The sequence below is a fragment of the Lucilia sericata genome, unplaced genomic scaffold, assembly GCF_015586225.1.
Source record: "Lucilia sericata isolate MDLA Ls3-8-SP2 unplaced genomic scaffold, ASM1558622v1 Contig001221F_arrow, whole genome shotgun sequence".
Taxonomy (NCBI): domain Eukaryota; kingdom Metazoa; phylum Arthropoda; class Insecta; order Diptera; family Calliphoridae; genus Lucilia; species Lucilia sericata.
Genome location: NW_023995181.1, coordinates 14,077 through 30,286, shown reverse-complemented (window position 1 = coordinate 30,286; position 16,210 = coordinate 14,077). Strand labels below are relative to the sequence as shown.

General features: G+C 33.0%; 1 protein-coding gene across 1 annotated transcript; it reads right to left on the bottom strand.

Annotated features, from left to right (window-relative positions):
• Nucleotides 1-12,300: 12,300 nt before the first annotated feature.
• Nucleotides 12,301-15,766, bottom strand: LOC119610523 (sodium-dependent nutrient amino acid transporter 1-like). The gene is given in 9 exon segments (XM_037965772.1): nucleotides 12,301-12,694; nucleotides 12,761-12,937; nucleotides 13,010-13,286; nucleotides 13,857-14,046; nucleotides 14,113-14,487; nucleotides 14,564-14,652; nucleotides 14,655-14,809; nucleotides 14,874-15,162; nucleotides 15,512-15,766. Coding segments are annotated over 9 exon segments (1,908 nt in total). The 5' UTR covers nucleotides 15,614-15,766; the 3' UTR covers nucleotides 12,301-12,440.
• Between the last annotated feature and the right edge of the window lie 444 nt (nucleotides 15,767-16,210).

The following is a 16,210-nucleotide window of genomic DNA, read 5'->3' as shown; positions in this document are numbered from 1 at the left end:
AGTCTAGTCTAGTCTATAGTCTAGTCTAGTCTAGTCTAGTCTAGTATAGTCTAGTCTAGACTAGACTAGTCTAGTCTAGTCTAGTCTACTCTACTCTAGACTAGTCTAGTCTAGTCTAGTCTAGTCTAGTCTAGTCTAGTCTAGTCTAGTCTAGTCTAGTCTAGTCTAGTCTAGTCTAGTCTAGTCTAGTCTATAGTCTAGTCTAGTCTAGTATAGTATAGTCTAGTCTAGTCTAGTCTAGTCTAGTCTAGACTAGTCTAGTCTACTCTACTCTAGACTAGTCTAGGCTAGTCTAGTCTAGTCTAGTCTAGTCTAGTCTAGTCTAGTCTAGTCTAGTCTAGTCTAGTCTAGTCTAGTCTAGTCTAGTCTAGTCTAGTCTAGTCTAGTCTAGTCTAGTCTAGTCTAGTCTAGTCTAGTCTAGTCTAGTCTAGTCTAGTCTAGTCTAGTCTAGTCTAGTCTAGTCTAGTCTAGTCTAGTCTAGTCTAGTCTATAGTCTAGTCTAGTATAGTCTAGTCTGGTCTAGTCTAGTCTAGTATAGTCTAGTCTAGTCTAGTCTAGTCTAGACTAGTCTAGTCTACTCTACTCTAGACTAGTCTAGTCTAGTCTAGGCTAGTCTAGTCTAGTCTAGTCTAGTCTAGTCTAGTCTAGTCTAGTCTATAGTCTAGTCTAGTTTAGTCTAGTCAAGTCAAGTCAAGTCAAGTCAAGTCTAGTCTAGTCTAGTCTAGTCTAGTCTAGTCTAGTCTAGTCTAGTCTAGTCTAGTCTACTCTAGTCTAGTCTAGTATATAGTCTAGTCTAGTCTATAGTCTAGTCTAGCCTAGTATATAGTCTAGTCTATAGTACAGCCTTTAGTCTAGTCTATAGTCTAGTGTAGTCTATAGTCTAGTCTTTAGTCTATAGTCTAGTCTTTAGGATAGTGTAGTCTAGTTTATAGTCTAGTCTAGTCTAATCTCGTCTAGTCTAGTCTAGTCTAGTCTAGTCTAGTCTAGTCTAGTCTAGTCTAGTCTAGTCTAGTCTAGTCTAGTCTAGTCTAGTCTAGTCTAGTCTAGTCTAGTCTAGTCTAGTCTAGTCTAGTCTATAGTCTAGTATATAGTCTAGTCTAGTCTAGTGTATAGTCTAGTCTAGTCTATAGTTTTAGTCTATAGTCTAGTCTATAGTCTAGTCTATAGTCTAGTCATACTAGTCTATAGTCTAGTCTATAGTCTAGTCTATAGTCTAGTCTATAGTCTAGTCTATAGTCTAGTCTATAGTCTAGTCTATAGTCTAGTCTATAGTCTAGTCTATAGTCTAGTCTATAGTCTAGTCTATAGTCTAGTCTATAGTCTAGTCTATAGTCTAGTCTATAGTCTAGTCTATAGTCTAGTCTATAGTCTAGTCTATAGTCTAGTCTATAGTCTAGTCTATAGTCTAGTCTATAGTCTAGTCTATAGTCTAGTCTATAGTCTAGTCTATAGTCTAGTCTATAGTCTAGTCTATAGTCTAGTCTATAGTCTAGTCTATAGTCTAGTCTATAGTCTAGTCTATAGTCTAGTCTATAGTCTAGTCTATAGTCTAGTCTATAGTCTAGTCTATAGTCTAGTCTATAGTCTAGTCTATAGTCTAGTCTATAGTCTAGTCTATAGTCTAGTCTATAGTCTAGTCTATAGTCTAGTCTATAGTCTAGTCTATAGTCTAGTCTATAGTCTAGTCTATAGTCTAGTCTATAGTCTAGTCTATAGTCTAGTCTATAGTCTAGTCTATAGTCTAGTCTATAGTCTAGTCTATAGTCTAGTCTATAGTCTAGTCTATAGAAGAGATTTAAGATCGTTGCCGAATCTCACTGACGATTGCGGAACACTAGAAGATAATGCCGAACATGTACTTTTTCACTGTGCCAAATGGTGAGAAATGAGGATGGACCTGTACGAAGCTGCTGGGGTTACGCTCACACCCGAAAATATAGTACAGGTCAAGATTTCATCCATAAAATAATGACGAGCAGGAGTAATCGAACTACCGAACCCCTTATCTCAAATGAGGACGGGGGAGTAGGTTTCATAGACAGAAGAACAATTTGAATTCATCATAAATAAATTATCCGGCCCGATGTAATGCGAAAGTAGTCCCGGGTTGGATAATGAAGTTATCGTTGGGCCAATAGATGATAGCAAACTATCACTACGTCCTATAAACAAAAAAGTCTAGTCTATAGTCTAGTCTATAGTCTAGTCAATAGTCTAGTCTATAGTCTGGTCTATAGTCTAGTCTATAGTCTAGTCTATAGATTATACTACACTAGACTATAGACTTGTCTATATATTATACTAAACTATAATCTATAGTCTAGTTAGAACTATTAAGTTAAGTTAGAACTTATCTGCTTACGAATGGCCCTGGAAACCAAAAAAGAACTATTATACTGCCTTCTAACAATTGCCTTAACAATTTTGGCAAATTGCACATTTTTATTAAATTTTCTAACACTTTTTTCACTAATTTCTAAAACTTTTTCCATAAATATTTTTATACTCAGATATAATTTAACATTTGTTTAATATTATACAACAAAAATATTTTATTATTAACAATTTATTAACGTTTTAGCTTAATTTAAACAGTAGCATTAACCGTAACAACCGTACACTTTAGAAATATTAAGAAAACTAATGAAATGGAACAATAACAAAAAGCATCCATCACTTATTGCAGTTGTTGTTGTTATTGTTATTGTTATGAGATATTTGCTCTTTAAATGGAGTACTAATAATAACAATAACAACAAAAATGACATTTTCTATTACCATTTGTTGCTTTAGTTATTTGTCTTCTTCTTTAGTTGTTAAAAATTTCTAAAGTGTTCGGTTGTTTAGTGTCAATTGTCCTGTTTAAATTAATCTAAAGCGTTAATTAATTGTTATTATTGAAATATTTTTGTTGAAAATTGTTTATAAATACCGTTATTGAAAAAAGTTTATAGAAAAGTGTTAAATTATTAGTTTAAAAAAGTGTTTTAAAAGTTGCCAAAAAAGCAAAGCAATTTTGTTAGGCCGAGCGCCGGTTTGTTTCGATGGTTTTCTTTTGCCGCGCCATTCGTTTTGTTAAGTGATGAGAAAGCGTAAGAAAAAAATTGTTTGGAAAAAAGTCTGAGGCTAAGACGGTCTGAAAATTTATGACAAAAGTAAAAGAAAAAGAGTTGGAGTTTATGTACATATGTAAATATAAATGTACATATGTATGTAAATATAAATGTACATGGTGTACTGAATATAAGTTGACATCGTTAGCCCAGCTGATCATTGTTTACAATAGTTTATACAAAGACTTGTTATGTATACCGTGTGTATGTATGTGTTGCAAAATGGAAATACATATTGTTTTTGTATGCAAGGAAATACATACGGGAGAATATCTTTATTTGTACAACAAAAGAAAAAGGTTAGTGATTTGAAGTAACTGTAACAATCTGTTTGTTTGTTTGTTTAATAAATTTATATTTGCTTATATTGAACATGACTATAAAAAGTCTATAGTCTTACCTAAAGAACAATCTATAATCTAGACTATAGACTATAGAACAGTCCATCTTCTTCACTATAGGGTAGCCTATAGGAGTTACTCTAGAGCAGTCTATAGTGGTGCCTATAGAACAGTCAATAGTCTTGACTATGGAAAAGTCTATAGTATTCTTAGTATATAGTCTAGTCTACATTTTAGTCTATAGTCTAGTCTATATACTAGACTATAGACTAGACTATAGACTAGACTATAGACTAGACTATAGACTAGACTAGACTATAGACTAGACTATAGACTAGACTATAGACTAGACTATAGACTAGACTATAGACTAGACTAGACTATAGACTAGACTATAGACTAGACTATAGACTAGACTATAGACTAGACTAGACTAGACTATAGACTAGACTATAGACTAGACCATAGACTAGACTATAGACTAGACTACAGACTAGACTATAGACTAGACTATAGACTAAACTATAGACTAGACTATAGACTAGACTATAGACTAGACTATAGACTAGACTATAGACTAGACTATAGACTAGACTAGACTATAGACTAGACTATAGACTAGACTATAGACTAGACTACAGACTAGACTATAGACTAGACTATAGACTAGACTATAGACTAGACTATAGAATAGACTATAGACTAAACTATAGACTAGACTATAGACTAGACTATAGAATAGACTAGACTATAGACTAGACTAGACTAGACTAGACTAGACTACAGACTAGACTATAGACTAGACTATAGACTAGACTACAGACTAGACTATAGACTAGACTATAGACTAGACTATAGACTAGACTATAGACTAGACTATAGACTAGACTACAGACTAGACTATAGACTAGACTATAGACTAGACTATAGACTAGACTACAGACTAGACTATAGACTAGACTATAGACTAACTATAGACTAGACTATAGACTAGACTATAGACTAGACTATAGACTAGACTATAGACTAGACTATAGACTAGACTAGACTATAGACTAGACTATAGACTAGACTATAGACTAGACTAGACTATAGACTAGACTATAGACTAGACTATAGACTAGACTATAGACTAGACTAGACTATAGACTAGACTATAGACTAGACCTATAGACTAGACTATAGACTAGACTAAGACTAGACTATAGACTAGACTATAGACTAAACTATAGACTAGACTATAGACTAGACTATAGACTAGACTATAGACTAGACTATATACTAGACTATAGACTAGACTATAGACTAGACTATAGACTAGACTATAGACTAGACTATAGACTAGACTATAGACTAGACTATAGACTAGACTATAGACTAGACTAGACTAGACTATAGACTAGACTATAGACTAGACTATAGACTAGACTATTGACTAGACTATAGACTAGACTATAGTCTAGACTATAGACTAGACTAGAGACTACTAGACTATGGACTAGACTATAGACTAGACTATAGACTAGACTATAGACTAGACTATAGACTAGACAAGACTATAGACTAGACTATAGACTAGACTATAGACTAGACTATAGACTAGACTATAGACTAGACTATAGACTAGACAAGACTATAGACTAGACTATAGACTAGACTATAGACTAGACTATAGACTAGACTATAGACTAGACTATAGACTAGACTATAGACTAGACTATAGACTAGACTATAGACTAGACTATAGAATAGAACTATAGACTAGGACTATAGACCTAGAGACTAATAGACTAGACTATAGACTAGACTATAGACTAGACTATAGACTAGACTATAGACTAGACTATAGACTAGACTATAGACTAGACTATAGACTAGACTATAGACTAGACTATAGACTAGACTATAGACTAGACTATAGACTAGACTATAGACTAGACTATAGACTAGACTATAGACTAGACTATAGACTAGACTATAGACTAGACTAATAGACTAGACTATAGACTAACTATGACTAGACTAATAGACTAGACTATAGACTAGACTATAGACTAGACTATAGCCTAGACTATAGACTAGACGATAGACTAGACTATAGACTAGACTATAGACTAGACTATAGACTAGACTATAGACTAGACTATAGACTAGACTATAGACTAGACTATAGACTAGACTATATACTAGACTATACTAAGACGATAGACTAGACTATAGACTAGACTATAGACTAGACTATAGACTAGACTATAGACTAGAACTATAGACTAGACTATAGACTAGACTATAGACAGACTATAGACTAGACTTAGACTAGACTATAGACTAGACTATAGACTAGACTATAGACTAGACTATAGACTAGACTATAGACTAGACTATAGACTAGACTATAGACTAGACTATAGACTAGACTATAGACTAGACTATAGACTAGACTATAGACTAGACTATAGACTAGACTATAGACTAGACTAAGACTAGACTATAGACTGGACTATAGACTAGACTATAGACTAGACTATAGACTAGACTATAGACTAGACTATAGACTAGACTATAGACTAGACTATAGACTAGATTATAGACTAGACTATAGACTAGACTATAGACTAGACTATAGACTAGACTATAGACTAGACTATAGACTAGACTATAGACTAGACTATAGACTAGACTATAGACTAGACTATAGACTAGACTATAGACTAGACTATCGACTAGACTATAGACTAGACTATAGACTAGACTATAGACTAGACTATAGACTAGACTATAGACTAGACTATAGACTAGACTATAGACTAGACTATAGACTAGACTATAGACTAGACTATAGACTAGACTATGGACTAGACTATAGACTAGACTATAGACTAGACTATAGACTAGACTATAGACTAGTATAGACTAGACTATAGACTAGACTATAGACTAGACTATAGACTAGACTATAGACTAGACTATAGACTATATAGACTAGACCATAGACTAGACTATAGACTAGACTATAGACTAGACTATAGACTAGACTATAGACTAGACTATAGACTAGAGATAGACTAGACTATAGACTAGACTATAGACTAGACTATAGACTAGACTATAGACTAGACTATAGACTAGACTATAGACTAGACTATAGACCAGACTATAGACTAGACTATAGACTAGACTATATACTAGACTATAGACTAGACTATAGACTAGACTATAGACTAGATTATAGACTAGATTATAGACTAGACTATAGACTAGACTATAGACTAGACTATAGACTAGACTATAGACTAGACTATAGACTAGGCTATAGACTAGACTATAGACTAGACTATAGACTAGGCTATAGACTAGACTATAGACTAGACTATAGACTAGACTATAGACTGGACTATAGACTAGACTATAGACTAGACTATAGACTAGACTATAGACTAGACTATAGACTAGACTATAGACTAGACTATAGACTAGACTAGACTAGACTATAGACTAGACTATAGACTAGACTATGGACTAGACTATAGACTAGACTATAGACTAGACTATAGACTAGACTATAGACTAGACTATAGACTAGACTATAGACTAGACTATAGACTAGACTATAGACTAGACTATAGACTAGACTATAGACTAGACCATAGACTAGACTATAGACTAGACTATAGACTAGACTATAGACTAGACTATAGACTAGACTATAGACGAGACTATAGACTAGACTATAGACTAGACTATAGACTAGACTATAGACTAGACTATAGACTAGACTATAGACTAGACTATAGACTAGACTATAGACTAGACTATAGACTAGACTAGACTAGACTATAGACTAGACTATAGACTAGACTATAGACTAGACTATAGACTAGACTATAGACTAGACTATAGACTAGACTAGACTATAGACTAGACTATAGACTAGACTATAGACTAGACTATAGACTAGACTATAGACTAGACTATAGACTAGACTATAGACTAGACTATACTAGACTATAGACTAGACTATAGACTAGACTATAGACTAGACTATAGACTAGACTATAGACTAGACTATAGACTAGACTATAGACTAGACTATAGACTAGACTATAGACTAGACTATAGACTAGACTATAGACTAGACTATACTAGACTATAGATTAGACTATAGACTAGACTATACACTAGACTATAGACTAGACTATAGACTAGACTATAGACTAGACTATAGACTAGACTATGACTAGACTATAGACTAGACTATAGACTAGACTATAGACTAGACTATAAACTAGACTATAGACTAGACTATAGACTAGACTATAGACTAGACTATAGACTAGACTATAGACTAGACTAGACTATAGACTACATAGACTAGATAGACTAGACTATAGACTAGACTATAGACTATACATAGACTAGACTATAGACTAGACTATAGACTAGACTAGACTAGACTATAGACTAGACTATAGACGAGACTATAGACTAGACTATAGACTAGACTATAGACTAGACTATAGACTAGACTATAGACTAGACTAGACTATAGACTAGACTAGACATAGACTATTGACTAGACTAGACTAGACTATAGTCTAGACTATAGACTAGACTATAGACTACTAGACTATGGACTAGACTATAGACTAGACTATAGACTAGACTATAGACTAGACTATAGACTAGACTATAGACTAGACTATAGACTAGACTATAGACTAGACTATAGACTAGACTAGATAGACTATAGACTAGACTATAGACTAGACAAGACTATAGACTAGACTATAGACTAGACTAAGACTAGACTATAGACTAGACTATAGACTAGACTATAGACTAGACTATAGACTAGACTATAGACTAGACTATAGACTAGACTATAGACTAGACTATAGAATAGACTATAGACTAGACTATAGACTAGGCTATAGACTAGACTATAGACTAGACTATAGACTAGACTATAGACTAGACTATAGACTAGACTATAGATAGACTACTATAGACTATAGACTAGACTATAGACTAGACTATAGACTAGACTATAGACTAGACTATAGACTAGACTATAGACTAGACTATAGACTAGACTATAGACTAGAACTATAGACTAGACTATAGACTGACTAGACTAGACTATAGACTAGACTATAGACTAGACTATAGACTAGACTATAGACTAGACTATAGACTAGACTATAGACTAGACTATAGACTAGACTATAGACTAGACTATAGACTAGACTATAGACTAGACTATAGACTAGACTATAGACTAGACTATAGACTAGACTATAGACTAAACTATAGACTAGACTATAGACTAGACTATAGACTAGACTATAGACTAGACTATAGACTAGACTATAGACTAGACTATAGACTAGACTATAGACTAGACTATAGACTAGACTATAGACTAGACTATAGACTAGACTATAGACTAGACTATAGACTAGACTATAGACTGGACTATAGACTAGACTATAGACTAGACTATAGACTAGACTATAGACTAGACTATAGACTAGACTATAGACTAGACTATAGACTAGATTATAGACTAGACTATAGACTAGACTATAGACTAGACTATAGACTAGACTATAGACTAGACTATAGACTAGACTATAGACTAGACTATAGACTAGACTATAGACTAGGCTATAGACTAGACTATAGACTAGACTATCGACTAGACTATAGACTAGGCTATAGACTAGACTATAGACTAGACTATAGACTAGACTATAGACTAGACTATAGACTAGACTATAGACTAGACTATAGACTAGACTATAGACTAGACTATAGACTAGACTATAGACTAGACTATGGACTAGACTATAGACTATACTAGACTAGACTATAGACTAGACTATAGACTAGACTATAGACTAGACTATAGACTAGACTATAGACTAGACTATAGACTAGACTATAGACTAGACTATAGACTAGACCATAGACTAGACTATAGACTAGACTATAGACTAGACTATAGACTAGACTATAGACTAGACTATAGACTAGACTATAGACTAGACTATAGACTAGACTATAGACTAGACTATAGACTAGACTATAGACTAGACTATAGACTAGACTATGACTAGACTATAGACCAGACTATAGACTAGACTATAGACTAGACTATAGACTAGACTATATACTAGACTATAGACTAGACTATAGACTAGACTATAGACTAGACTATAGACTAGATTATAGACTAGATTATAGACTAGACTATAGACTAGACTATAGACTAGACTATAGACTAGACTATAGACTAGACTATAGACTAGGCTATAGACTAGACTATAGACTAGACTATAGACTAGGCTATAGACTAGACTATAGACTAGACTATAGACTAGACTATAGACTGGACTATAGACTAGACTATAGACTAGACTATAGACTAGACTATAGACTAGACTATAGACTAGACTATAGACTAGACTATAGACTAGACTATAGACTAGACTAGACTAGACTAGACTATAGACTAGACTATAGACTAGACTATAGACTAGACTATAGACTAGACTATAGACTAGACTATAGACTAGACTATAGACTAGACTATAGACTAGACTATAGACTAGACTATAGACTAGACTATAGACTAGACTATAGACTAGACTATAGACTAGACTATAGACTAGACTATAGACTAGACTATAGACGAGACTATAGACTAGACTATAGACTAGACTATAGACTAGACTATAGACTAGACTATAGACTAGACTATAGACTAGACTATAGACTAACTATAGACTAGACTAGACTAGACTATAGACTAGACTATAGACTAGACTAGACTAGACTATAGACTAGACTATAGACTAGACTATAGACTAGACTATAGACTAGACTATAGACTAGACTATAGACTAGACTATAGATAGACTATAGACTAGACTATAGACTAGACTATAGACTAGACTATAGACTAGACAATAGACTAGACTATAGACTAGACTATAGACTAGACTATAGACTAAACTATAGACTAGACTATAGACTAGACTATAGACTAGACTATAGACTAGACTATAGACTAGACTATAGACTAGACTATAGACTAGACTATAGACTAGACTATAGACTAGACTATAGACTATACAATAGACTAGACTATAGACTAGACTATAGACTAGACTATAGACTAGACTATAGACTAGACTATAGACGAGACTTTAGACTATACTATAGACTAGACTATAGACTAGACTATAGACTAGACTATAGACTAGACTATAGACTAGACTATAGACTAGACTATAGACTAGACTATAGACTAGACTATAGACTAGACTATAGACTAGACTATAGACTAGACTATAGACTAGACTATAGACTAGACTATAGACTAGACTATAGACTAGACTATAGACTAGACTATAGACTAGACTATAGACTAGACTATAGACTAGACTATAGACTAGACTATAGACTAGACTATAGACTAGACTATAGACTAGACTATAGACTAGACTATAGACTAGACTATAGACTAGACTATAGACTAGACTATAGATTAGACTATAGACTAGACTATAGACTAGACTATAGACTAGACTATAGACTAGACTATAGACTAGACTATAGACTAGACTATAGACTAGACTATAGACTAGACTATAGACTAGACTATAGACTAGACTATAGACTAGACTATAGACTAGACTATAGACTAGACTATAGACTAGACTATAGACTAGACTATAGACTAGACTATAGACTAGACTATAGACTAGACTATAGACTAGACTATAGACTAGACTATAGACTAGACTATAGACTAGACTATATAGACTAGACTATAGACTAGACTATAGACTAGACTATAGATAGACTATAGACTAGACTATAGACTAGACTATAGACTAGACTATAGACTAGACTATAGACTAGACTATAGACTAGACTATAGACTAGACTATAGACTAGACTATAGACTAGACTATAGACTAGACTATAGACTAGACTATAGACTAGACTATAGACTACAGACTAGACTATAGACTAGACTATAACCTAGACTATAGACTAGACTATAGACTAGACTATATACTAGACTATAGACTAGACTATAGACTAAACTATAGACTAGACTATAGACTAGACTATAGACTAGACTATAGACTAGACTATATACTAGACTATAGACTAGACTATAACCTAGACTATAGACTAGACTATAGACTAGAATATAGACTAGACTATATACTAGACTATAGACTAGACTATAGACTAGACTATTGTCTAGACTATATACCAGACTATAGACTAGACTAGACTATATACCAGACTATAGACTAGACTGTAGCTAGACTATAGACTAGACTATAGACTAGACTATGACTAGACTATATACTAGACTATAGACTAGACTAAAGACTAGATTATAGACCAGACTATAGACTAGGACTATAGACTAGACTATAGACTAGACTATAGATTAGACTATAGACTAGACTATAGACTAGACTATAGACTAGACTATAGACTAGACTATAGACTAGACTATAGACTAGACTATAGACTAGACTATAGACTAGACTAGACTAGACTATATACTAGACTATAGACTAGACTATAACCTAGACTATTGGCTAGACTATAGGCTAGACTATAGACTAGGACTATAGACTAGACTATAGACTAGACTATAGACTAGACTAGTCTACCCTTGTTAAATGAGGTTGAAGTTGTCTAGACGAAGAGAAATCTATTGATCATCTTTTTACCTACTTTCCTGCTGCTGGGAGCACTTAATTTTAAGAATTCACGCAATAAGAATTGACGAATTACATATTTATAAAAACATATTTTTTCGATGTACATATATGTATAATCTAAGAATGTATTTTACAAAATCCTCCTTATTCTTAAATCTATTTACAACTAAAACAAAGTATAAAATTTAATAAACTAATATAGTTTTCATATAGTATATAAGTACACATATTTAATTAAATATGTTATCATATATTTTAAACCAAAATCCGGTTCTTATCACACCCAACGAGTTAACAATATCCGACTCTAATGACTGTTTATAAGATTTTAAAATGGTAGGCTCCAAAGGACCCCAATGTGTGGCTGGTTTAAAAGCATTTTTGATACGATCACAAAGTTTTGATTCTGGTCTCTGATAAATGGTAATACAGCCCCATATTATCAATTGACCAATGCCAAAGGCTGAAATACACCAACCTAATACTGAAATTGAAGAAAATAAATTGGTTATTTTATTGATATATATTGCGAATCAAACAAATTCTTTACCATAAAGATAATCGGGATATTTAACACCATTATAATCCAGAGGTTTATATTCCACAAACGTATAAATCAATATGGCGGTCATAAAAGCTGGGGTAATAACACTCCAGCAAAGTCGATAATATAGGGAAGTTTTGATATTCAACATAAATTGGATATCTCGGCAAATGTTTTTAACTCCTATATACCAGAAAAGAATAGGATTAGTTGGTTTTATATTATTTTTTTATAATGTTGTGTGGGGGTATATACCATATATCCATCCGGCTGATATTAATTCAAGTATACCCAGTACAAAGGCCACTATTGTTACACCATAGAAGTCTATATAATTTAACATATATTGTCCTCCAGGTGTTACATACATTAGACCAAAACAGTAAGATATTATACATATCACCAGTACTATGCGCCATCTTTTGATTTTGGGAAAAAGTTCACAGGCCACTGTTATTACACTGGTTATAATACCCACATTACTGCCGATACCCAAAATAAACATCATGAGAAAGAAGAGGGCGGAGAAAACCTGAAATGATTTTGGAAGTAATGTATAGGTTAAGCCACTGCTAAAATTAATAAAATTTTGTGAGAAATTGCGATCATGAAGGCCATTGACTGTGCCACCTGCACGTCAATTATGTAAATTTTTTTAAAAATGGATCCAACCGTTTTAAAACTACAGATCTACATATTAATTCAAACATGTGACCTGGTCCATTTTTTTTCAAATAGCGGGATTATATAAGAGATCAGATAACATTGTTTTAAAAACATTTGCAGACCTCTTAGTTAGTTAGTTAGTTAGTTAGTTAGTTAGTTAGTTAGTTAGTTAGTTAGTTAGTTAGTTAGTTAGTTAGTTAGTTAGTTAGTAGTTAGTTAGTTACTTAGTTAGTTAGTTAGTTAGTTAGTTAGTTAGTTAGTTAGTTAGTTAGTTAGTTAGTTAGTTAGTTAGTTAGTTAGTTAGTTAGTTAGTTAGTTAGTTAGTTAGTTAGTTAGTTAGTTAGTTAGTTAGTTAGTTAGTTAGTTAGTTAGTTAGTTAGTTAGTTAGTTAGTTAGTTAGAGAAAGGAGAATTCGTATTTAAATAATCATACTTACTTGCGGCACCATTGTAAATTTCGCTATAGCATCTGGATAGGAAATAAAAGCCAAACCGGGTCCACCTTTCACCACACTCCTAATATCTGTAGTACCGGTTTCATGGGCCAAATTTCCCAAAATACCAAAAATAACAATACCCGATAGCAGAGATGTAAAAGTATCCAAAGACGTGACGATCGTACAATCTCTGAAATAATAGAAAGCAAAGTTTAAGAAATTGATATTAACTCCACTATTAGGACTGATGATTTACCGGCTTATATTATGATCGAAACGATTGTAGGAGGCATACATCAATATAACACCATAACAAACGGTTAAGGAGAAAAATACTTGTGTTACGGCCGCATACCAAACACTAGCATCGAGCAGTTTATCCCATTGCGGTCTTAGGAAATATAAAACACCATCAAATGCTCCGGGTAAAGTTAGGGAACGTACCAATAGAATCAACATAATGAGATAAGGGAATAGAGCTAAGAAATAAGCTGCTTTACCCGACGATTTGATACCACGTATAACAATGGACATTATGATAACCCAGGAAACGGCTAATGTTAGAGACAAATACCAATCGGGGGCACCAATACCATCGTCTATGTTGGGGGTTTCATGTAAAATAACTTTGCTGTTAAGAAATGATGAGAAATGCTATTGTCAATGGACCGATTCTATTAATAACTATCAGAACTTTTTAAACTTACAAAAAATAGTGTTCAGCTGATGATTTCTTAATTGTACCATTTAATGCCTCCGTTACCACTTGACTTTCCGTGGAATCCTCAGTATTATTTTCGAATCAATACACTCGTCGCCCCACTCTTCACGACAATAACTCCAAGGTAATATGGCAAAAAATGATAATATCAAATAACGTAATGTCAGGGCCATTAGAGAGGCATAATAAGTCGCAATGAAAAATGTTAAGATGACTTGACCATAACCAATACCTATTGAAGACAAAGATTAATACAGTTAATATTATTTATAAAGTTTAAATTATAATCAAATTACCTTTCATTATGGGCGCATATTCGAATACTTTGACACTTCCTCGACTAGCAAATTGTCCCAATATCATTTCTAAATAGTAAATGGGTTTACCCACTAAAAATAATACTATTATATAGGGTATCAGAAATGCACCACCACCATTTTCCAAAGCTATAAAGGGAAAACGCCAAATATTGCCCAAGCCCACGGACAGAGCTATGCAAGACATTAAAAATTCCAAACCATTGCCCCAATGATCACGTCCCGGTGAGGTTTGAGATTCATTATTGGAGATGGAATCACAGGTTTTCTAAAATTACACAAAAATTCGAAAGAGTTTAAATCTTTCATTTTAAAATTTAGATATTCTGTTAAAAAAATAATTTCTTATATTTTGTTTTAAAAGTTTTTTAATACAACCTTCGTACCGTTTGATATCTAAACAAATAATAATTAACATTTTTTTTTATGAAACCCATAAACCTTTAGACTAGACCCCATACAGATTATGCTGGGCAATTTAATTGGAACAATTTTAAACCCATCATTAAACTGATAAACATGATAATTTGTTTTGATTCACTTGTTTTTACTGTCATATATATATTTTTGTCTCGATCACTCTTGAAATTAAATAAACAAGATCATAAAATACTAACTTGTATATTTTCATCACTTTCCGCTGTATTTATCAAGTCCACTTTGGAGGAGGTAAAACCAGGATTATCAAAACCACCACTTTCACTATTTTCTCTATTCATATTAGTTATTATTTAATAATATATTTGTACTTTTAAGTTAATTAGTTAATTATTTATTAAAATTTTTATTTATTTTTGAATTTTTTGCACATTTTCCACAAAAAGCGTTGACACGGAATAACTTAACAAGTCCAATTGACAACCAGTCTTATAATAAGTAAAGTGTGAAGTGATCTTTACTTTTTGTAGAGAATTCCCAAAATGATAAGAGCTTTTCAGTTTCAGATAACATCGACATCATCATCATCAGAAAAATAATTGTTCCGTTTCTCTTCTGGGTGGGGGAGAGGTGTAGCTACTACAGGTTATAATTGGTTTTTATTTTATTATTCCGTTTGTGTAGAGGTGTAATGGGTTGTAGTGAGGCGTTTGTAACGTATTTGGATCGTTGTGAGATTTCAATTCGATTTAGTTCAGTCCATCTGTCTATCGGTTGGTACCATTATAAGGATAACTAGCTAGCTAGCTAGCTAACTAACTAACTAACTAACTAACTACTAACTAACTAACTAACTAACTAACTAACTAACTAACTAACTAACTAACTAACTAACTAACTAACTAACAACTAACTAACTAACTAACTAACTAACTAAC